The sequence below is a fragment of the Pinus tabuliformis genome, chromosome 5_2 (assembly GCF_031772625.1).
Source record: "Pinus tabuliformis cultivar Carrire ecotype Pingquan chromosome 5_2, CPIR1, whole genome shotgun sequence".
Classification (NCBI taxonomy): domain Eukaryota; kingdom Viridiplantae; phylum Streptophyta; class Pinopsida; order Pinales; family Pinaceae; genus Pinus; species Pinus tabuliformis.
This window is the reverse complement of record NC_142306.1, coordinates 296,349,098-296,374,714: the sequence shown is the minus strand read 5'-3', so window position 1 is coordinate 296,374,714 and position 25,617 is coordinate 296,349,098. Positions and strand designations below refer to the sequence as shown.

At 37.1% G+C, this 25,617-nt stretch overlaps 1 protein-coding gene across 1 annotated transcript in view; it reads left to right on the top strand.

The window, feature by feature from the left end:
* The first annotated feature begins 250 nt into the window (after positions 1-250).
* LOC149158725 (uncharacterized) overlaps positions 251-25,617 on the top strand; it is a 34,119-nt gene continuing 8,752 nt past the window's right edge. Inside the window, exon 1 of the mRNA XM_089434078.1 lies at positions 251-1,546. Coding sequence (XP_089290204.1) covers positions 251-1,546 — 1,296 coding nt within the window. The remainder of the gene's footprint in view (positions 1,547-25,617) is intronic.

Genomic DNA, 25,617 nt, shown 5'->3' with positions numbered 1-25,617 from the left:
TAGCCAAAGAGCCTCCGATCAGACATTCGGGTCTGGGCATTGCGGTACCTGAGGGTGGTCCCATGAACACCAGAGGAAGAAAATCCCATCTCTCAAAGGCTATTAAACAAGCCGGGGCAGAGGTTGTATCGGGCCGGCAATCGACCATTGACGGGGTCCTTAGAGCAGGACACACCCCGAGAGGTGTTCCCCCATGAAGTGCCTTTCCTTTAACTACAGAGGATTGGCTAGTTCCTCCAAGAAACTAGCCATGAAGCGGCTCATTGAATCAGAGCCTATCGATATCATCATGCTCCAAGAGACCCTCTGTTCTGCAGATCAGATTACTCGAGCCATGCAAGCTTTGACCCCTGGCTGGATCTTCTCTGCCATTGATGTCGTAGGCCGATCTGGGGGTCTGGCCATTGGTATCAACCCTCGTTCCATTAAGGTGGACTCGACTTGGGGAGGATCGGGTTTTTTAGGGCTTGATATTTACTCTGCTGAACTTGGTATGAACCTTCGAATTGTCAATGTTTATGCCCCCTGCACCCAGAGAGAATCGTTCTGGCAGCATCTTCTACATCTCACTATGATAAATGAAGACCGGGTTGTTATTGGAGGAGACCTTAATTTCTCTCTGGGATTCAGGGAGTCATGGGGCTCGGCAGTTCAGTTTGACCCCATTACCGACTACATGACCAACCTACTTGAGCAAACAAATTTTATGGATATGCCCATGCAGAGAATTCTTCCCACATGGAGGAACAGGAGGGTAGGAGAGGTTGCACTTGCCCGCAGACTTGACAGATTCCTCATGAAGGAAACACTCCTTCAGCGTTTGCAACACTACAAACAATGGGTTGGCTCAGGGGGTTTGTCGGATCACTCTCCAATATACATGGAGATTCAGGGCCCATTCAGAAAGCCAAAGGCACCTTTCAAATTTAATCATACCTGGCTGAAGGATCCATCATACGTCAAGATGATTTCGGACTACTGGTCCTCACACCCTATCAATGACACAGAATCTCTTGCTAAAGGGTTCTGCAGGAATCTCTCCGAAATTAAACATATATCTATTGTATGGGCAAAGGAGAAACAGGCCCGAGACACTGCTCAGCTTACCCATATTGAAGCTGAATTATGCTCTCTCACCGACGAAAGGGGGCTGGGGTTCATAACAGCAGCAGACAAATGCAGGCTGATTGAATTGGAGAATCAAAAAGCAAAGATCCTCAAAGAGAGAGAGGAATCCATTAGACTGAGAAGTAGGGCATTATGGATTCAGGCTGGTGATGAAAACTCGAAGTTCTTTCATAGTTTTTCCAAGAGCAGGAAAGTATCAAATACTATCTGGAAGCTCCCTACCCCGGTTGGAGATATCGCAGATACTTTTAACAAGCTCGCTCATCTGGGCACCAATCACTTCAGGGAACTTTACAAGTGTCCCCGTGAAGTAAATCTGCCTGAAATCATTAATGTGGCAAATCACTTCCCGATATTTGTGGAGGAAGAAGATGTGGAGGCTCTAAATGACCCAGTCTCGACAGAGGAGCTGGAAGGAGTGCTGAAATGGTTCAAAAAAGACAAGAGCCCTGGCCCGGATGGATGGACCATTGAATTTTATTTAGCCTTCTATGAGGTCCTGGGACAGGATCTGCTGGGCGTGGTCGAGGAGAGCCGGACTTCAGGATCCATCTATCATGCCATCAATTCTACTTTCATTGCTCTTATACCTAAATCTGACTCCCCTGAATCCTTCGATGATTATAGGCCTATCTCCTTGTGCAATTGCCTCTATAAAATTATCTCTAAGACCATTGCAAATCGACTTAGACCTATCCTCTCCAGATCCATTGCCCCGCAACAATTCGCTTTCCTTGAATCTAGGCAGATACATGAGGCCATAGGTCTAGCCCAAGAAGCTATACACTCCATATGGTCTAGGCATCTTAAAGCCATCCTCCTCAAAATTGACCTCTCAAAAGCCTTCGACCAGGTCAGCTGGCTCTATATTAAAATGATCCTTATCCACCTGGGATTTCCTCATGCCTACATCTCATGGATCATGGCATGTATATCCTCCCCTACCTTCAGCATCCTCATTAATGGCTCGGCCTCCCCCTTTTTTCATTCTGAAAGAGGGCTGAGACAGGGCTGCCCCCTATCTCCCCTACTCTTCCTTCTGGTCATGGAAGGACTTAGCTGCCTCATGGACTCTGCAAAGAGAGCTGGAGATGTTCGAGGCCTCCGCATATCCGACCTATGCGCTCTCACTCATCTGCTTTTCATGGACGATGTTCTCATTCTACTTGATGGCAATGTTCGAGACACTCGGACTTTCTCAAAGATCCTACATCTTTTCTCTGCTGCTACAGGTATGTTACCAAATCAGTTGAAATCAACCATCACTTGCACTGGCACTTCGGTACAGGAATCCAGGCTAGCCCATCAGGTATTCCCCTACAATGCTTTCCCACTGGATAGAGGTCTCAAATATCTGGGGTTCAAACTGAAGCCTACTTGCCAAAGAATAGCTGATTGGGTCTGGTTGGTGGCCAAATTGGAAAAAAGACTCTTAGGCTGGAGCTTCAGATTCCTCTCTAGGGTTGGCAGATTGGTGCTCATTAAATCTGTTTTAGAGGCTACCCCGGTATTCTGGATGGCACTGGCATGGATACCGAGGAATATCCTTGGATGACTTCAGCAGCTGTGCAACCGATACCTCTGGAATGGGAATCAGGATAAAAGAATATTTGCTTGGATTAGCTGGAAGAAAATATCTTTGCCCAAAAAATGGGGTGGATGGGGTCTCAAAGACCTTCCTGACTTCGCTATGGCTCTTGCTGCTAAGATGGGATGGACCCTATTAACTAGTCAAAACCTATGGGCTCATGTATCCTATCACAAATACATCTGGCCCCAGAATATCATGGATTGGGCTAGATTACCATCCTAGTCATCGAAGGGCTGCTCATCAATCTGGAAGGCCCTGATTCATTCCCTTCCCCTCATCCGAGATAATCTTGCATGGAGAATAAATGATGGTTTGTCGGGCAGGATTGGCCTGGATCCGTGGAACAACAGTGGGGGCAGACACATACTCAATCGTGACCTCATTACTCACCTACATAATCGAGACATTCGGCATTTTGCCCAAATCGCCAATCCTCTGCGCACAGACATTTTTTCCCAAGCTTGGAAATCGGCCCAGCAACTCGATCTCCCCCCGCAATGGCATCAGGAATGGAGTGACTATATTATTGCATTAACTGAATCCCATATCCGCATCAAACAAGGACCTGACGAACTCATTTGGTGTAAGGCGGATCATGGTTTATACGCACCAAAGTTTGGATACAGAGCACTCATCACTCACAGAATACCTGATCCAATACCTTCGTGGTGGCATGTCATATGGAAGTTAAAGGCTCCACCTCGCTCCAGATTATTTTTTTGGTGTGCCCTCAAAGGCATCGTCCCCTCGGGCGAACATCTTACTCGCAGATCCATCTACGGCCCCTCCTGGTGTTCATTTTGCAAAGCGGCATCTGAGACCACGGATCACATCTTTCTCCATTGCCCGACTGTACACACACTATGGAACAACATATGCACACAATTGGGCATAGCGGGGAATTGGAAGGGGGATGATCTCTCGGGTGCATGGACTGCATGGACGCACAGCCACCCGGGCTCCAAACTCTTAAACCTTCCCCTCGTGGCAACATGGTATACTTGGCTAGCGCGGAATCGTGTCATATTCGAGGACCAAGCTGTATGTTGGCCCCGGACAGAAGCTACCATCATCGCTGCGTATCAAGAATTACCCGACCCTCCCCCCCCTCGAACCAGGTCGATACAGGCACTGCCCACTATTGACAAATCGACCCCGTGGGCCTTTTTCGATGGGGCAGCAAATCAAACGGGTTGTGGAGGTGGATTCGTACTGCATATAAATGAACACCACAGATACCTCGTAAAAATGGGATTCGGCAGAGGATCTAATAATTTTGCTGAGCTCTCTGCCATTCGAAATCTATTGCATTTCGCTTTAACACATCAGCATACAAATCTTAACATATTTGGGGATTCAATGTTGGTTGTAAACTGGATCAATAATGTCTCTACATGTCAAACACACACTCTCAGCAATATATTATATGATGCTCTCACTCTCAAAGCAGCATTTAATCATTTCTCTTGTTTACACATTTACAAAGAACATAACAACGAGGCTGACCAATTATCCAAAGAGGCCTCGATACTACCCAGAGGTGAATGGCTAATTGTGGAGCAGAATGGGACTGAAGAACACAGGTTTTATCATAGGCCATACATAGACCAGAGAGAACAGCGGGACAACAGTCCCGATAGCTGACAGTAATGATAGTATTTTTTTGTCATGATGGAATGTACATAACTATGGTTATATTTTGTGTGCAAATGGATCCTATGAGATCTCGAACAGGCTAAAACAACCAGAAATATGCATGTATCTAGCTCTTTTTTGTAATATGCTCTGATATAACACCCTGCGAGGTGAATTTTGTATGAACATCACAGCAATGCCAAAGGCATCTACTATATGTAATTTTCTAAACTTAATGAAAATTACTGATTTTTCCAGTGGAAAAAAAAAAAAAAAAAACCTCCACGAGGACTAGATTTAATTCAATTTCCAAATGGATTTGATGCTGATATGGCTTATCAATTGAGAGAAAGAAATCTAGATGCCTCAGAAGAAATGCAAATAAATTTTGTTAGTGTAGTGGAAAATTTGTTGGCCAAGAGAGCAAAGTTAAAAGCTAAAAGAAGAGTGACCATTAAAGAAGAACCTTCTTCTTCATCAAATGCAAAATTGGACACTTTAGTGAAAACTATGGAAAGGGTTTGTTCCTGTTATATATCCTCTTCTTTTGATGTTTCTTGTTCCTTTTCTTCCTTCTCTTCACAATCTATGTAAAATAACTTCTTCTCAACAAACTTTTGACCTTTAGTGTATTTTCTATCACAACTGTAACAAAGCCCTTTTTCTCTTTTCTATTCCAATTGTTGTGGTGTCAACCTTGTAGGTTGTGGAAGGCTAGGGGCAACAACACTTCCATCTTTATAATTGTGAGTGGTAGGCTTCCTTGTGGACATAATTTTGTTTTCCATTTTTCTTGCCAACCTGAATGTTTTCTCCAATGAATCGGGTTCCCAAAGGTGAACCTCATGTTGGATGTTATCCTTTAAAGTCCCTGTGAACACATCAATCCTATGCTCCTCTAGAATATCTTTACCCTTATATTCAATTTTTGGAAGTCCTCAATGTTCTCCATTATTCAAACCTTTTGTTTGATATTTATCAATTGGCTAAAAAAAAATTGTTTCTTTTTGTATCCTCATAATGTGCTACCATTTCTTCCTTAAAAATTGCCCAAGTGACAATTTGTTTACGAGATCAAAGCCATCGATACCATACAAACTGATTTGGTTCCAAATATAAAGTTGCAATACATACCTTTTGTGTCTTTTGCATATCATAGAGATCGAAATATTGCTCCATCTGTAGTATCCATGTTACGGGATCCTTCCCATCAAACTTCCTCATATCAATCTTTGGAACATGGTGGGTCTTCAATCCACCATTAGAGTCTATGAAATCATGATTAACATTTCTTTTTTTCTCCTCACGAGTTTCCATTACTACCCTTTGGCCATTAGTAAGAGTATCTTGTAGCAAATTTGCCAAATATGTCTTCAAAACTGTCTTCAAATCTTGCATGTTGTCTTTAAGTTTTTCTTCTATACCATCCACCTTAGCTTCCATGTCTGTCTTCAAATATTCCATGTTGCCTTTAAGTTTTTCTTTTATACCATCCATCTTAGCTTCCATTACTTTTTGTGAGAGTGAATTTTGTTGCACTTAGTATCGTAATTTTGATATATCATGTTGCATTTCTTCCTCTTCTTCATGAGTCATGCTAGAGATTTCTGGTTTCTTACTAGGCATTTCAATTTTATTTCTTCGAGGCATATTAATGATAATAATGCTTCACTATGCCCTTTGAATTCCTTTAAACTAATTTTTCAAACCAAACTTATGCAAAATTAAAAAAAAACTACACACATTTTTCACTTTGTAGGAGCTTGATATTGAATCTATTGTATCTCTGTAATTTCAAATCTTCAAGGTCTGAACTTTGCTTTCTTTGGTAGCCCTCTAATTCCCCTTTCCAACCCCACAATTATGATCAATATTGGATTCTCCAAGGAAGAATTATGCTAGTTTAGTAGAGAGAACTTGTACGAAGTGCCATGTGTCACTGTTTCGACCTTAGGACCTGAAACCAATACACATAAAACCAAAGGTCATCATATTTCTGTAACTTTTTATGAAATTCCAATATGATGCTCAGAAAGAAAGTTATTATTATTTTCCCCAGGTCACCTGTTTGAAATATAATTTGGGTTCTTGCAAAAACCCTAATTTCCTTGTATCATTTCTCCGAAAATATAGCAAGAAAAGATCTAAAATTTGGACCCGAGGTTTAGCGATATTTTGAATCAAATGGTTTTTTTTTGTTAGCTTTTGAAATATCGCAAAAAAAAAGTTATAGCGAAAATTCCACGATCACCTATTTGGAGCAGTGAAACCCTAGAATCGAAAGCTTTGGTACCAAATGTTATGCAACCAGCTCACAAAATAGAAGAAAATATAGATCAACACCTTCAAAAACAACCTCTTTGAGGGGGAAACCTCCTTTACATTACACAAATGAACAATTCTTGGATGATACAAATGACAAAGCCTCCTTTCTAAATATAGGAGTCTAAGGGGTCACCATATAATCAAAATCAACATAATAATAATAATATAAGGGTAGAACAATAACAATAAGGGCTACAATGAAAATAGTAATAGGGGGATCACTAATATTATAGGGACCTAACACAGCAAGTACATGTAAAATTCCTTTCCACCGAAACAAAAATTATGAGATTGAAGTGAAACATAGACCTGTTGTCCCAGATAACATAAGGTATTGGAAAGTGTTTGACAATGACAAACAGTTAGACATTTTTTTACAACTAAAGGGAGAGTTTGAAAATTTGCATATTGATATAGAAAATATTGTTAAAGATGATGGACAACAAATTGTTTTGGATCAAACCAGTGAGAATGTTGATATAGATGAAGCAAAACTTGAAGTCTTATAGTTAAAAGATAATGTAATACCAAGAGGTTTGGTACCACTTGAAGAATTATTTGATTTCAATGATGTGGCTCAAAAGCCCAAAATGCAACCTGTGGGAGTCGAAGTAGAGGATTGTAACATAGGGACTGAAGATAATCCAAAGATTGTGAAGCTTTCTAAGTATTTTCCTCAAGAAGAAAAATAGAAATACATTGATCTATTGAAAAAATACTCTGATGTTTTTGCATGGGGATACGAAGATTTAAAGGCCTATGATACCAATATTATTCAGCATATTATTCCTATCAAAGAGGACCAGAAACATTTCAAACATAAATTAAGAAGGGTGAATCATGTTATGTTACCTTTAATTGAAAAAATGGTAAAGAATCTTTTTGATGCCATGATTATTGTACCTTTGAGATTTTCTAAATGGCTATCAAATCTAGTACCAATGAGCAAAAAGACTGGAGAATTAATATTATGTGTGGATTTCTAAAACCTGAACAAATTCTCTCTCAAAGATAATTAACCTTTACCGAAGATGCAACATATTCTACAGAGGGTAGTTGGTTCTAGCATAATTTCATTGCTTTATGGTTTTTCTAGTTATAACCAAATTTTAGTGCATCTAGATGATCAAGAAAAAACAACCTTCACAACACCATAGGGAACTTTCATGTATGTGAATATGCTTTTTGGTCTTACGAATGCAGGAGCAAATTTTTAGAGAGAAATGGATATTGCTTTTGCAAATGAGAAGGATAGATTTATTGTGATATATCTAGATGACATCATTGTTTTTTCTAAAACTGGTGAAGATCATTTGTTTCATTTAAAAATAGTCTTTGAGAAATGTAGTAAATTTGGTATTTCCTTGAATCCTAAAAAGTATTTGTTTCGTCTGGAAGAAGGTAAAATGCAAGGTCATATAATTTCTGAAGATGGTATCTGAATTAACCTAAGTAGAATTGAAGCTATCATGAAAATTGATCCCCCAAGAAACAAAAATGAAGTATAGTCTTTCATTGGTAGAATTAATTTTCTAAGGGGGTTTATCCGAAACCTAGTTGAGATCTTAAGAGTTATCACCAACATGTTGAGAAAGGACAATGAAATAAAATGGAATATAGAAACAAAAAGATCATTCAGTGAGGTAAATTCAAGTTTGACTCATGCTCCTGTTTTAGCTAGTCCTGATTTCACTAAGGATTTCATTATTTTTTCTTTTGCTTCAGAACATACTATTGCAGCAGTACTAATGCAAAAAAATAAGGAAGGATATGAGCAGCCCATAGCCTTTTTCAATAAGGGTTTAATCGATGCTTCTTTAAAATACAATAATATGGAAAAGTGAGTATTTTCCTTGGTAAAAGCTTTGAAAGATTTCAGAGTGTATATCTTGCATTCTCACATAATTGCTTTTGTTCCCAATGTAGTAGTAAAGGACATCCTTACTCAAAATGATCTAGATGGAAGAAGGGGTAAGTGGATAGTTTTTATTTTAGAATATGATATTGAGATTAAGCCTACAAAGCTTATTAAAGGTCAAGGGTTAGCTAAATTAATGGTTGAATCAAATTTGCATGCATTGGACATAAATTTTATTGTTTCTCTAGATGGTGAAGAAGACTCTGTCCAACAGGTAGTAGAGATTTTTGTTACTTCCCCTTGGTACACAAACATTTTTTATGTTTTACAACATTTAAAAGATCCACCAGCTTTGATAAAGACTAAAGCAAGATTTCTGAAATTAAAAGTTGTTAAATTTTGCATTCTAGATCAAGTTGTATATTGGAAGGATGCTGGGGGGATTTTATTGAATTTTTTGTTATAGGATGAAGCAGATAAGATGATGGAAGAGTTTCATAAAGGTGATTGTGGAGGACACCTTTTCTGGAAGACTACAACAAATAAAATCTTGAGAGTTGGTTTCTATTGGCCTACTTTATTTGTTGATAGAACAAAAGGGTTTCTACTTGTCATCAGTATCAAATTTCTAAAGGAAAAAAAAGAAATTCTTACCTTTGCCTTTGAAGCCTATTTCAGTAGAAGTATCTTTTTACGAGTGGGGTTTAGATTTTATTAGGGAAATTCATCCTAGCTCTTTAGCCCAACACAAATGGATACTTACAGCTACATATTACTTCACCAAATGGATAGAAGCAATTCCAACTAGGCAGGCTATAGACTCTATAATTATCCAATTCATGGAAGGTAATATTCTTTCTAGGTTTGGTTGTCCTCACAAAATCATCATTGAAAATGTTGTTGCTTTCAAATATAAAAAGACGGTAGATTTTTGCAATAAATATCATATAGTGTTAGGACATTCTATTGCCTATTATCCTCAAGGAAATGGGCTAGCAGAATATTCAAATAAGAGCTTCATCAACATAATAAAGAAGTTGTTACAAGAAAACAAGAAGTCTTTGCGCAAAAAATTGATAAATGCTCTATGGGTTGATAGGGTAAGAACTAAGAAATCAATTGGAATGTCACATTTCCAGCTGGTTTATGGGGTTGATGCAGATTTCCCTATCTCATTGGGAATTCTAGTGATGAAAATATTGCAGGAATTAGAAGTTGAATCAATTGATGTACAGAGAAGGATAAATCAAATGGTGAAATTAGAGTAGACCAGAGAAGAAGTATACAATAACACACAGATAATTCAGGATAAGATTAAAAGGATTCATGTCAGAAGAGTGAAAGCAGATGATTTTCAGTTAATGATATTGTTTTAAAATGGGATACTAGAAATGAGGAAAAGGGGAAACATGGAAAGTTTGACATTTTATGGAGAGGCCCCTACAAGATTGGAGCTCTCTATGGAACCAATGCATTTCTATTAGAATATTTGATAGGAGAAACACTACCATGAGGGCATGTTAATGGCAGGTTGCTCAAGCACTACTTCACTTGAGTTCAATTGGGTCCAAAACAGCATTATTGTATATACCATTTTATGATTTCAAAGTACTGCAGGTGTGGGTGGTTGTCATTAGAAATTGAAGCCTGAAGTGAAGGCCCTAAGTTTCAAATGAATTTTCTACCATATGTACGATCTTTCAGTTAATCAGGTTTGTCTCAGTTGTTTGACAATTAAATAAATGCCCAATGGAGAAGGCTATTGATATAGGGTGTTCTTGACACCTCACAGGGAGGATGACATCCCCATTGGAGCCACTATTAGGGTCCTATAAATATAGTAGTCTAAGAATGGCTATTTAGCCATTTCTCCCATAGGGATATTGTAAATTATTTTTCATTTTAAATTTTTAGTCTTTAAAAAATAAAAATAGAAAAGAAAAGAAAATAAAAATAGAAAAAAAAGAAAAAAGAAAAAAAAGAGAAAAATTAAAAATTAAAGGGGAAAAGAAAAATAAATAAATAAAAATAATAAAAACCCTAAGGACGCGCTAGTTTAAATGCCGCCAAATGAAATAAAGTTTGTTAAAGTTTGTTTTAAAAGTTTCAAATAAAGTTGACACTACATTATGTCATTTTATATAAACAAATCACACTTTCCGATGGTTGTGATCATCCCCGCCCAGATCAATGGCAGGGGATGACGTTTGGACCCCCCCCCGAGCTTTCGGGACATAACGGAAGAGGGGGGGGGGGGGGGCGGCGCAGAAATATGGTTTTCAAATATACCGCCAGAGTTACGTGTCATCTCTGCAGTGTTTTCAAGGGGTCCCCTCACGATACCATTTACCACTCATGACCCCCCCCCTGAAAACCACCATCTCACACTTCCTTCCCCCATTCATTCCTACGTTATCTGCCCACGCCATTCGTCATTTATTCATCTATCCACATCACCTACTCTCCATATCATATGACTGTTACCATTCAAATTACCCGCCAACAGTCATGTTGACATTGGATAATAAATTTCTCTCGACATATGAATTTCCCATAAATGCCACGCTCCAAAAATAGTAACAATCTTGTTAAATGCCCTCAAACTCTATTATAAAAATCCTGCCTCAACCTACAAAATTCCCTTTCGACAATTGTTGATTTACACAGGTTCAACTTGAAGTGTTTCTAAAGCCTATCGACGCCCTCTACAAAACTATCTCCTTCTGCAAATCTCAATCAACGACAGCTTGATAACTCTATTTCCCCAACTTTCCAATTGAAATTAAGATGTATTTGCAAAAAGGAAAGGGAAAGATGCCTGATCAAAATCCTATGATTCCCGTTGTCCCTAATTTATATATGACTCCTTTAATTGATACTCAGTACAAAATAGCAGAAACACAGTGTGATTTTGATCTGTATGAGCTCCATAATTAGGAAAAATAGAAGTATTTAGACCAGATTGGTGATTTAAACATCTGGGAATCACTACTCCCTCAATTTACTTTTCCCCGTACTCATGTTTTCCTATAATTCTCTACCTGTTGTCATCTCAGGTACCTCCCTAGCCAGAAAGCAGTAATCACCCAAAACAATGAAGTCTTGTTTTCCATTTCCCTAGAAATCATTTGTCAATCTCTCTAGATAAATCCTTAGGCCTTTGTGCACCCATTTTCCATTGATGCACTCATGGAAATATATAAAAAACTTACTTTCCCTCAGCGAGCCCATATTTTCAAATGTTTTCCACCTGAGAATTCTAAATTACCTAGAACAAATCGACCATACTCTGATTCTATTTTCCCGAAGATGTCATGACAAGTCATTTCCATGGTTACTTGTTTATTGGGTTATCATACAAACCAGTGGGTAGATGAGGTATTGTTAGGTTTTTTATCATTATTTTCAGTTGGTCAAAAGCCTTCAATTATTTTCAATTACAGTGAGTTCTTATCAGATGTTATACATGAGCAGTTTCTCAAGTTTAAAGTTGAAGGTGTGTTAAAACACAAATTAGTTTTAGTATGTCTAATGTTATTTTACCAAGAAGACAGGTTCAAGTTCCAATTACAGAAGATGGATGATCAGGGTACTCCATTATCAGTCATTCATTGGACTTCTTTGGTTAGAAGAAACTCATAGGATTATTCATTCACTGATTTTGTGAATAAGTTTCTACATACCTCCTTGTGTCTACTTAGCATTAATTCAATACCAAGGATTTCACCATAGATCAATAAGGCTTTGCATCTTTCAGAGCAGTCAAAATTTGGAGACTAGTATTTATACCAGAATTATATAGAAATTAGAATCTACGGGTTTGAGCTTCCTCCTTATAGATTGCCATTGTTTGTGCCAGTGAAAGTATTTTCCCTTGAATATGCAATACAGATGTTAAATGTGGATGAATTTCACTTTGTATTAAATAAAAATAAGGCATAATTTAAATTAAAGGCAAATGGGTGGCCTTATATTGTAAATACTAGAGTAGTAGCAAAGGAAGTGGAAGAAATATTAAAGAAAATGAAATTTAAACCAAGATTCACATGGTATTATGATCCTTTAGGGATAATTTCAAAGATGAGAGTTGAGAAGAAGAGCACTCCATATGCACATACCCCTAGGTCAAAGATAGATTAGTATGCTAATCAAGAGCAGTGGACAGAAAACAAATTACAGGAGGTTAAAGAGAAAATAGTCAGTTAATCATCTCTATAAATTCCCATCCCAAAATACAAATAAATCAAGAAGCCAAGGGAAATGTTAGGTCCCTATAATACTAGTGATGCCCCCATTAATATTGTAGTTGTATCCCTTATTAATATTGTTGTGCCCCTATTGTCCCCATATTGTTATTACTGTGCCCCATAGAATCCCTCTATTGTTATTTTTGTGCCTTTATATTATTATTGTTAGGTCGGCTTGGTTATATTGTGACCCCTTAGACTCCTATATATAGAAAGGAGGTTTTGTCATTTGAATCATCCAAGAATTGTTCATTTGTGTAATGTAAAGGAGGTTGCCCCTCGAAGAGGCTTATTTCTAAGGCGTTCATCTATCTTTTTTATCTTTTTGTGAGCTGGTTTCATAACATTTGGTATCAAAGTTTTGGATTCCAAGGTTTCACTACTCCAAATAGGTCATCGTGGAATTTTCGCTATAACTTTTTTTCTATGATGTTTCAGAAGAGAAATAAAAAACCCATTTGAGATGAAATCACACTGAACCTCGGGTCCAAATTTCAGAGCTTTTCGCGCTATATTTGTGGAGATATGATCTAAGGAAGTTGGTATTTTTGCAGACTCCTGAATTACATTCCAAACAGGTGACCTGGGGAAAATCATCATAACCTTCTCTCTGAGCATCGGATTGAAATTTTGTAAGAAGGTATAGAAAGAAGATGGACTGTAGTTTCTTGTATATATTTTTCAGAGCCAAAGTCCGAAACAGTGACATGTGGAACTTCATACAAGTTCGCTCTTCTGGAAAGGTCTATAATCAGGTCATCTTGGGAGATTGTGCATAACTCTTCCTTGGAGAATCCAATTTGGATCAGACTAGTGGCATTGGAAAGAGGACACAGAGGGATACTACAGGTCAAAATTTCAAAACTAGATGATCTGAAATTACAGAGATACATCAGATTCAATATCAATCTCCTACAAAGTGAAAAAAGGTGTGTAGTTTTTTTAAATTTTTGCATAAGCTTGGTTTGAAAAATTAGTTTGAAGGAACTCAAAGGGCATAGTAAAGCATTATTATCAGTAATTGATGCCCCGAGGAAAGAAAATTCAAACACCTAGTAAGCAACCTAAAAGCTCTAGCATGACTCATGAAGAAGAGGAAGAAATGTAACATGATATATCAAAATTACGAGACCAACTGCAACAAGTGTCACTTGCACAAAAAGTAATAGAATCTAAGATGGATGGTTTAAAGAAAGATGTAGAAGCTAAGATGGATGGTTTAAAGAAAGGTGTAGAAGCTAATATGGATTGTTTAAAGAAAGGCGTAGAAGCTAAGATGGATGGAATGGAGGCTAAGATGAATGGAATGGACGCTAAAATGGATGCCATGGATGATAAGATGGAAGAATTGAAAATAAATATGAATAAGTTGCTACAAGAAATGGTCATTAATGGTGAAAGGGTAGTAAATGAAACTCTTGATGAGAACAAAAGAAATGTTAATCATGATTCCATAGACCCTAATGCTGGATCGAAGACCCACCATATTCCAAAAATTGATATGAGGAAGTTTGATGGCAAGGATCTCGCAACATGGATATTACAGATGGAGCAATTTTTCGATCTCAATAATGTGCAAAACACACAAAAGGTACGTATTGCAACTTTATATTTGGAACCAAATCAGTTTGTATGGTATCAATGGCTTTGCTCTCGTAAACAAATTATCGCTTGGGCAATTTTTACGAAAGAATTGACAACACATTATGAGGATACAAAAAGCAACACTTTTTTTAGCCAATTGATAAGTCTTAAACAAAAGGGTTCAATAATGGAGCACATTGAGGAGTTCCAAAAATTGAACATAAGGGCAAAAAATATTCCAGATGAGCATAGGATTGATGTGTTCATAGGGACTTTAAAGGATAATATCCAACATGATGTTCGCCTTTGGGGACCTGATTCATTAGAGAAGGCATTCAGGTTAGCATGAAAAATGGAAAGAAAAATTATGGCAACCAGGAAGCATACCACTGACAACTATAAAGATGGAAGTGTTGTTTCCCCTAGCCTTCCACAACCTATAAGGTTGACACCACAACAATTGGAAGAAAAAAGAGCAAAAGGGATTTGTTACAGTTATGATACCAAATACACTAAAGGTCATAAGTGTGCTGAGAAGAAATTATTCTACATAGATTGTGAAGAGGAAGAAGAAAAGGAGAAAGAAAGGTCAAAATAAGAGGATATACTCCAGGAACAAATCCTAGATGAAGAAATGAATCCGAACATATCTTGTAATGCATTGGCTAGAATTACCACTCCTCAAACCATTAAGATAGAGGGACAAATCAAGAAGAAAAAGGTAATAGTGTTGATTGATTCAAGAAGTAACCACAATTTTATTCATTATAGAATAGCAAAAGAATTGAATTGCTTCCTATATCCAGCACCAGAGTGTCAAGTGATGGTTGCAAATGGAGGAATGATAAATTGCTCTAGAAAGTGCCATAATATCAAGCTATCCATGGGAGAATATGTATTGAAAAGCCCAATGCTTTCCATTCCAATGGGAGGTGCTGATGTTGTTCTAGGAGTCTAATGGCTACAATCCTTGGGTACAATAGCTTTTAACTTTCAAGAACTTTCCATGAAATTTTATGCGGAAGGAAAGGAAGTTGAATTAAGGGTTATTGCAGGGACACTGGGAAAGATAATAAGCTCTAATGGTATGACAAAGCTTCTAAAAAAGGAACAACGAGGTGTAATTGCACAATTATGTTCGCTAGATGTTTCCACATCGAAATCATCTATTGCTCCAGATCTCCAAAAAGTCTCGGACAATCATTCCAAGGTATTTGAGACTCCCAAAGGTCTCCCACCTATTCGTGATCATGATCATGCTATTCATTTGATTCCAGGAATTGTTCCTCCAAACATCAGGCCGTACAAATATCCCTATGCCCAAAAGAGTGAAATTGAACGTATGGTTGCAGAAATGCTTGAGGCTGGTATAATTCAACCTAGCCAAAGTTCTTTCTCTGCTCCAGTAGTATTGGTGCACAAGAAGGATGGATCATGGCGCATGTGTACAGATTATAGGGAGCTCAAAAAGCTCACTATTAAAGATAAGTTTCCCATTCCTGTCGTGATGAATTATTGGATGAATTGCATGGATCAATTTACTTCACCAAGTTAGATCTTCGTTCAGGATATCATCAAATCAGAATGAAGACTCAAGACATTCCAAAAACAACATTTATAACTCATGAGGGTCACTATAATTTTTTGGTCATGCCTTTTGGCCTTACCAATGCACCTTCTACATTTCAAGGTTTGATGAATTCCATTTTCAAACCCTTCCTTAGAAAATTTGTGTTAGTATTTTTTGATGATATACTAATCTACAACAAGTCTTGGAAGGATCATGTTGAACACGTTGACAGGGTGCTACAACTATTGGAGGAGAAACAATTATATGCAAAAGGATCCAAATGTTCCTTTGGAGTACAAGAGGTGGAATATCTGGGTCATATTGTATCTCATGAAGGAGTTAAGGTAGACCCTAGAAAAAGTAAAGCCATTAAGGAATGGGAAATCCCCACATCCATAAAGCATTTGCAAGGATTTCTTGGGTTGACGGGGTATTATCGCAAGTTTGTTAAGAATTATGGGAAAATAACAACACCTCTAACAACATTGTTGAAGAAAGATGCATTTTCATGGACTCCAGAAGCAACAAAGGCCTTCGAAGATCTTAAAGAGGCAATGTGCCAAGCACTGGTCTTAGCTACACCAGACTTCACAAAAACCTTTATTGTGGAATGTGATGCTTCCGGAAATTGAATTGGTGCTGTTTTAATGCAAGATGAAAGACCCATTGCTTTCCAATCAAGGGAAAGTATTTACACAAAGCTATTTATGAGAAGGAAATGTTGGCAATACTACATGCACTTAAGAAATGGTGACCCTACCTAATGGGAAGACACTTCAAGGTAAAAACAGATCATGATAGCCTTAAATACTTCTTAGAACAAAGATTATCCTTTGAAGAACAACAAAAATGGGTCACAAAGATGTTGGGTTATGACTTTGAAATCATATACAAAAAAGGGAAGAAAAATGTTGTGGCAAATGCACTCTCAAGAAAGGATGAGGATGTGGAAACATTGTTGTGCGCCATTTCTATTATCCAACCAGATTGGATAAATGAAGCAAGGGAGGAATGGAAGAATGACGAAGAAGTGTGGGAACTTATTCGAAAGTTACAACAAGATTCCAGTACATTTGATACATTTAGCTGGAAAAATGATTCGTTGTGGTACAAAGATCACTTATACCTCTGTAAGAATTCCCAACTTAAACAAAAGATTCTTCTGGAATTGCACACTTCTCCCTTAGGAGGGCACTCGGGATTTTTAAAAACTTACTACAGGGTTAAGAAGGAATCTTTTTGGGATGGCCTTAAATCAGATATTCAAAAGTTTGTAGCGGAAGGTTTGGTGTGCCAACAAAATAATGCTGAAACAATTAAGACACCAGGTCTATTACAACCTTTATCCATTCCAAGCCAATGTTGGGAGGAGGTTTCAATGGATTTTATCACAGGTTTACCCAAGTCTGAGGGAAAGAGTGTCATCATGGTGGTAGTTGACAGACTTACCAAGTATGCACACTTTTGTGCATTATCACATCCATTTAAATCCAGTACAGTTTCTACGGCATTTATGGAAACAATTCAAAAGCTACATGGAAACCCAAAGATTATTGTAAGTGACAGAGATCCCATTTTTACAGGAAATTTTTGGACAAAATTATTTTCTTGTCTTGGTACTCAGTTAGCTTATAGCTCATCTTATCATCCTCAATCTGATGGGAAAACAAAGATAGTAAACAAATGTTTGGAAGGATATCTTTGTTGCTTTGTATCTGATAAACAAACACAATGGGTCAAATGGTTGCCTCTGGCTGAATGGTGGTATAACAATTCCTTCCATATTGCAACAAAAATGACCCCATTTATGGCACTTTATGGATATCAGCCACCATCCCTCACATCATATTTAAGAGAAAATTCTAAGGTTCAAGCAGTGTAACATCACATCAATTATCAACAACAAGTTCTCCAACTCTTAAAGGATAACCTCGTGTTGGCGCAGAATAGAATGAAACAACAGGTAGATCAACATCGCAGTGAAAGAAGTTTTTATGTAGGTGATTGGGTATTCCTATGGCTACAACCATATAAACAAATGTCCCTCAAGCAAGCTAATAAGGATAACAAATTGTCACCAAAGTATTATGGTCCGTACAAGGTGTTGCAAAAGATTGGTACTATGGCATACAAATTGGAGTTTCCTGCAGCTTCTTGAGTGCACCTAGTTTTCCATGTTTCATGTTTAAAGAAGGTTATAGGTGACAAGCTCCCAATTAAAACAATATTGCCAGAACTTGACGAGGAAGGAAAAATTATATTGGAACTGGAAGCAGTCATAGAAACAAGAACTCGACAACTACAAAATCGATCCATTTCAGAGTATCTCATCAAGTGGAAGAACTTATCCGTTGAAGATTCCACATGGGAGGATGAGAATTTTATACAGAAGCATCCAGAACTACTCAAGCATTGAGGACACCACTTTTTTGAAGGAGAGGGGCATGTTAGGTCGCTATAATACTAGTGATGCCCCCATTAATATTGTAGTTGTATCCCTTATTAATATTGTTGTGCCCCTATTGTCCCCATATTGTTATTAATGTGCCCCATAGAATCCCTCTATTGTTATTTTTGTGTCTTTATATTATTATTGTTAGGTCGGCTTGGTTATATTGTGACCCCTTAGACTCCTATATATAGAAAGGAGGTTTTGTCATTTGAATCATCCAAGAATTGTTCATTTGTGTAATGTAAAGGAGGTTTCCCCCTCGAAGAGGCTTATTTCTAAGGCATTCATCTATCTTTTCTATCTTTTTGTGAGCTAGTTTCATAACAGATTGCCATTGTTTGTGCCAGTGAAAGTATTTTCCCTTGAATATGCAATACAGATGTTAAATATGGATGAATTGCACTTTGTATTAAATAAAAATAAGGCATAATTTAAATTGAAGGCAAATGGGTGGCCTTATATTGTAAATACTAGAGAAGCAGCAAAGGAAGTGGAGGAAATATTAAAGCAAATGAAATTTAAACTAAGATTCACATGGTACTATGATCCTTTAGGGATAATTTCAAAGATGAGAGTTGAAAAGAAGAGCACTCCATATGCACATACCCCTAGGTCAGAGATAGATTAGTATGCTAATCAAGAGCAGTGGATAGAAAACAAATTACAAGAGGCTAAAGAGAAAATAGTCAGTCAATCATCTCTATAAATTCCTATCCCAAAATACAAATAAATCAAGAAGCCAAGGGAAAGTATGTCCCCTACAGATTCAGAATCTCAAGCTGCAGATTTTTGTGTCTTTAAGAGGAAGAACAAGGATCCAAAGACTACTACTAAGATGGATCCTCAAGTAATAAATATCCAAGAAGAATCCTGAGAAGAAAAGGATTCATAGGAGAAAAGTACAATGGTTTTGACATGTACTCCTTATAGATTGCCATTGTTTGTGCCAGTGAAAGCATTTTCCCTTGAATATGCAATACAAATGTTAAATATGGATGAATTGCACTTCGTATTAAATAAAAATAAGGCATAATTTAGATTGAAGGCAAATGGGTGTCCTTATATTGTAAATACTAGAGAAACAATAAAGGAAGTGGAGGAAATATTAAAGCAAATGAAATTTAAACCAAGATTCACATGGTATTATGATCCTTTAGGGATAATTTCAAAGATGAGAGTTGAGAAGAAGAGCACTCCATATGCACATACCCCTAGGTCAGAGATAGATTAGTATGCTAATCAAGAGCAGTGAACATAAAACAAATTACAAGAGGCTAAAGAGAAAATAGTCAGTCAATCATCTCTATAAATTCCTATCCCAAAATACAAATAAATCAAGAAGCCAAGGGAAAGTATGTCCCCTACAGATTCAGAATCTCAAGCTACAGATTTTTGTGTCTTCAAGAGGAAGAATAAGGATCCAAAGACTACTACTAAGACGGATCCTCAAGTAATAAATATTCAAGAAGAATCCTTAGAAGAAAAGGATTCACAGGAGAAAAGTACAATGGTTTTGACATGTACTCCTACCACTTCCTTCCCATATATAGAGAAGAAAATTGAGTCTCATATCTTTTCTACATCTCAGATTCCAACACAACAGAGTATTTTTGCAAGGTACAGGGACATCAAATTAAAGAATGAAACTTTGAAGGCTTCAACATATTCAGAGTTTTGGAAGAAAACTGTCACCACCCAACACAGATTTCTATCTGCATTTGACATAGAAAAGGGGCAGTTCCAAATGGCCTTTTTGGAACCTACAGTGCAAGCCCCCAAAATTGCATAAGGTTAGAAGGCTTCAATATTTTTTTTTGATACCAAAAAAGTTCATGCAATCGATCAAATTGATTTTCATAAGCAAGCACGTGAAATGATTTACTCAACACTGACCAGTTCAGCCATGGCTGCCTCCAAGTTACAAACATATTTGAATAATATGCACTCATAGTTGAAGATAGAAAGAATGTCTTCTCTAGCTAAAGACACCAGAATTAAAACTTTAGAATATTTAATTATCAAACTAGGATATGATCCTAGTGATGTCAACGCAACCGAGGAGATTATTAAAAACAAGAATGCATATATTCAAGCCCTCGAGAAATAGCTTAAGCTTCCAACAACAGATCACCCTCGGCCCAAAGAAGTAACCAGTCTAGAAATGGAAAAAGAAAAATTGTTCAAAATAATAGTTAAACGGAATGTTAAAATCCAGAAGACAGAACAGGACATGGAAGCACTGTTGAAGGAAAAGGAACAATTGGAAGCAGTATGTACATCAACAAAATAGGAAGCACAAGCATCAACTTCAAATTCTTCTGTGAAGCTAGCCCAAGATTTAGGAGAATTATCATTAACAAATAAGGAAAAGGATGAGTTAATAACAACACTCACAAAGATGGAGGAAAGAAATATCAAAGAAGACAATACATACCTAGCAAATGTACAAAATAATTTTAAATTAATTCAGCAAATTCAAAAATATGAAGATCAGTCCCTTACAACTCAAATGTTAGCAAAAGCCAAGCACAACATTTGGCACAATATTAATGCAAATATTACAGAATTGTGGCCATCTATTCAGATCATTTTTGAACAAGAAGAGCTGGTGCAGAATGTTAAGGCAATAATTGAGCAGAAAAAAGTTGAAATTGAGCACAGACTATAGAACAGATGCACACGTGATTATAAAAATGTCAAATTCCAAAACTAAATATGAGATTGAAGATCTCAACATTCATGATAGAACAGATGCAATAATGGAAGTCAAAAGATTGTTGACAAAGAAATTTTTTATGGTGCAATTAGAAAATAAGTGCGAAGAATTGGAGTTACAGGTAAAAGGTTTCAACATAAAATTTAATGTATTGCAGGATAAAGAGATCCCAACCTTAAGAGCTTCTAATGTAAAATTGATTCCATAAGAAAAATATCAAGATCAATCATGTAATGTTGCTACAGATGCATCTAAATTTTCTAATTTCAAAGGAACCATAAGTGGAGAAGCTTTCATGGAAGGTCTAAAACATTCAGGAACATGGTAAATTTTGTCATTCCAAGTGAAGAGCGATGGGATAAGTTACTAGAGCTGGTTGAGTAAAGATAAACATAAATCCTACAGTTTTGGAAACACACAAACAGAAGAAGAGAAAAAGTAGCTACAGTCAGCAATAGTTCACTTCAAAGTTTGAACAGAAAATTAGAAATAGTCTAGATTTCCTATTACTTAGTTCTATTTTGGAAATATCTACATATTTTTAGTAGATATTATTTTGTAATAATTTTTATTTGAAGTCAAAGTTTATTCGAGACAATGTCTATAAATACTTTTTAAAAAGACTTAGTAAGGGTTGGATTATGCAAGAAGAAAATATTTTTCTGTGATTATAAGCAGTCAAATATATTTTTGAAGTAATCAATTCAGTAATACAAAGGCAGTTTGGTTTTAGGATTCTTGTGTCAAGCAAGTGGTGACTTTTTCCTCTTTGTAAATTTGTTTCTTTTCAAGTTTCACATGAATGTTTTCCTTCTTAAATTGTTTACAAGAAGACTAAGGGTCGAATTTACTTTCAGTACTCTGCTCTGGCTTGTTAAACAATATCAATGTTTTCTTTCTGATATTAAGTATAGAATTCATCTGTGTATGCTCTATATTTAATTGAACTTACTTCTCATTCATCTTATTCACACCACAATAGCTCTACAAGATCTAGGAGTTACTTACCTCGCCCTGTTTTCTTCTCCTATGTTTATTTAAATTGATTACTGAAGACCCTATGACTCCATGCCCAATGGACTTCTCTTCTATTTTACAACAACAACAAAAAACATCTATCTTGTCCTTTCATACCTAGCCTCAAATCCAAACACTAGGATTAAAAATCATATGGAGATAGCCCTCTCTGAAGCTGGAAGGGCTAGATCCCAGCTTTGAAAGTTGTTTGTGGTTACCTCTGCAGTTTGTTTTTCAACCTAGGAAAACTACGAAGTGCTAACACGGTGTACAGGTAAGAAGAAGATTGTTAAATGCCCCTACGCAAGTGCATGTAACTCTATTATCAATGATGGAACCATAGGGATTTTCTGAATCAAGGCAATATGATAATTGGTTAAAAGCCATGCATGAAGAGCTTGATCATATTGAGAAAAATCATACATGGGAACTTGTTCCTAGACCAACAAACAAGAATGTTATTGGCATGAAGTGGGTCTTCAGGAACAAATTGAATGAGCATGGTGAAGTGGTAAGAAACAAGGAAAGGTTAGTTTGCAAAGGCTATGCACAAATTTAAGGGTTAGACTTTGATGAAACATTTTCTCTTGTTTCTCAATTAGAGGCAATTCATATGTTCTTGCCCTTTTCCAGTTTCAATAAATTCAAGATATATCGTATGGATGTCAAATTTTCTTTCTTGAATGGATAGTTGCAAGAAAAATTCTAAATTGAGCAGGCAAATGGTTTTCAATTGTCAAATAAGTTTGATTATGTTTGCAAGATGACAAATACATTTTGTGGTCTTAAGAAAAGCCCATGAGCTTGGTATGCCAAATTGGATAGTTACTTGATCAAGTGTGGTTTTAAAAAAGTCATAGTTGATAGTAATTTGTATGTTAAATGCAATGATTGAAAAATGTTAGTGATGGTTGTCTATGTTAATGATATTATTTTTGTCAGTGGCTCAGATCAGCTAACTTGTCAATTTACAACTGATATTAAGGCCAAAATTTGAGATGGCTATGCTTGGATAACTTTCTTATTTCCTTGATTTCATATTGCATAGCCTTCCAAAGGAATTTTTATCTTAAGGAAGTTATGAAGAAGTTTAACATGGAGGAACGTTCTTTGGTAAGCACTCTAATTGTTTCTAGATGCAAGCTTAGCAAGGTTGATGAATCACTAGAGGTGGATCAGACTATACAAATTTATTATTGGAAGCCTCCTACACTTGATAGCCTTCATACTAGACATCATGCAGGTAGTTGGTATTGCTATAATTCCAAGAAACCCCAGACAAAGACATCTCCTCATAGCCAAGAGGATTCTTATCTTAGGGCCATGCTAGACTATGGACTTCGGTACCCTAGAGGTAAATTATTTTCACTAACTATTTTCACTGATGTTGATTGGACAGGTGATGTAGGTGATTGAAATAGAACTAGTGGTGGTGTTGTATTTCTTTGTGAATGTCTTGTATCATGGTTGAGCATGAAGAAAACCTCAATTTCTCTTTCTACTCCTGAAGAAAATTAACAGTAGCATCTTCTTGTTGCACTCATATCTTATGGATGAAGCAGACTTTACAGGATGTACAAGTATTATATGATTATCCTATTCCCATCATCGGTGATAATAAAAGTGCCATTAGTATGTCCAAAAACCCTGTTTTCCATTCAAATACAAAGCATATTCGAATTAAGTACCATTTCCTCAAAGAATAGGTTGCAAATCAGATTGTCAAGTTCGAGTATGTGCCTACAAATGAGAAGATCATTGATATATTCACCAAACTTCTCCCAAGAGATCAGTTTGAGTAATAAAGGAAAAGATTAGGAGTAGTTCCTATTTCCTCCCTCCACTAGATCTTCCTCAAGAGGAAGAAAGACAGTTAGCAAGCACTCAGCATATCAAATGAAATTTTTCAGGTCCGCAATATCAACAAGACAAGGGGAGATCATTTTCAGGGGGAGCATGTTAGTTTCTTTTCCATTGATGTCAAATGGGGAGAAGTACCTCCAATTAAAAGTACACCAAACAAAGAGTAGACTAAAGGTGAAGTACACCAAAGAAAGAGTATACTAAGGAAGAAGTCCACCAAAGGAGAAAAAATAGTAGTAAGAAGTAGGAGAAGCAAGAGAAGTACACTTTGCAATTATTCTTGTGTTTTTGGTGTTCAAAATGTTTGTTTTCTTATGGTGTTAGCTTAGATGTTGCCATCAATGCTAAAGGGGCGGATGTTAGAAATATGTTTTTATTGATGACAAAGGAAAATAATATGATTGCAAAGGCATAGGTGGTTGCAAGAAGAATGCTAAAGGTGTAGAGACTTTGGAGCCATTTCTGGTGTAGTAGGACATCTCAAGTACTATTGGAAACTGCTCAAATGGACAAAACTTAGAAAGAGATTTCTAATGGTATATTAAGTCTGAAAACACCTCTCAGATTGAAAGGTATTGTGAGTTAAAGTTATGAAGGTAAAATTCAAACCTTAAGGGCCCCAAAGCACAGTTAGCAACCAAGTAGCGTGCATGTGGACCACATGAGGACGTGGCAGACAGCTCACCCCATACCTCATATCCTCGGAAGGCAGGGACCTTGCAAGAAATGGAGTATGTGGATACAAGTTTTTCTACGAGCTCAGATCCCAGACCTCGAAAGCCCATTGATATCTAAAGAAGCAACTCAGAGATTTCTCCGAGATACACCTTGAATTATCCTTGAGATTTACAGCCTGAAATTTGTAGCAGTTAACAAAGGAAAGTAACAAAAAGAAGGGCAACAATTCTTGAATCATTTTATGAAAAACTAAGGCCCAAAAACCCTCCTTTTGTCATACCAGTGACGTGGATCGAATAGCCTAGACGAACTAGAAGAATTCACATGGAAAGCTCAAAAATATGACATAAAGACATAGGTGGATGATGATGTCAGCATGGCATCAACAGTGACATGGAACCTATGAGGGTGTGACATGTGGCATGTAGATTCAACATTTTCAAGTACCTAAATGGACTAAAAATGAGTGACACATGGCACCATTCAGTGGGTGACACATGGAACCCTTATAGAGGTCCTATATAGATAGTAGCGACAAATCATCACTAGATGTCGTCCCGAGAAGAAACTCAAAGGCAGACATGCATGACCCCCTAGGCCGACGAGGCTACAAGATATGTTGGATCATACATGGAAAGACAACTCATCTCAATAGATATATGATTCGATAGCATGTCAAGCAAGTGAAATTGCATGGTGGCAGGATGACGTAATCTCAGAAGAAAATTAGACCCTAAAAGAAACAAAAGGGTGAACAGGAACTAAATTCTAAGAAATAGCTCTAGGACACTATGGCGTGTGACATGGTGGACTAAAAATCTCATAAATTTTTTGATTGGCCAGTGTGGATAGGTAATCTCAGCAGTTATGTGATTGTCCCGTGTGAACAGGTCATCTTGGTGGTTATTTGATTGGTTGCAGTGGAAGCAAGGTAGGCCCACAGAACACCACCA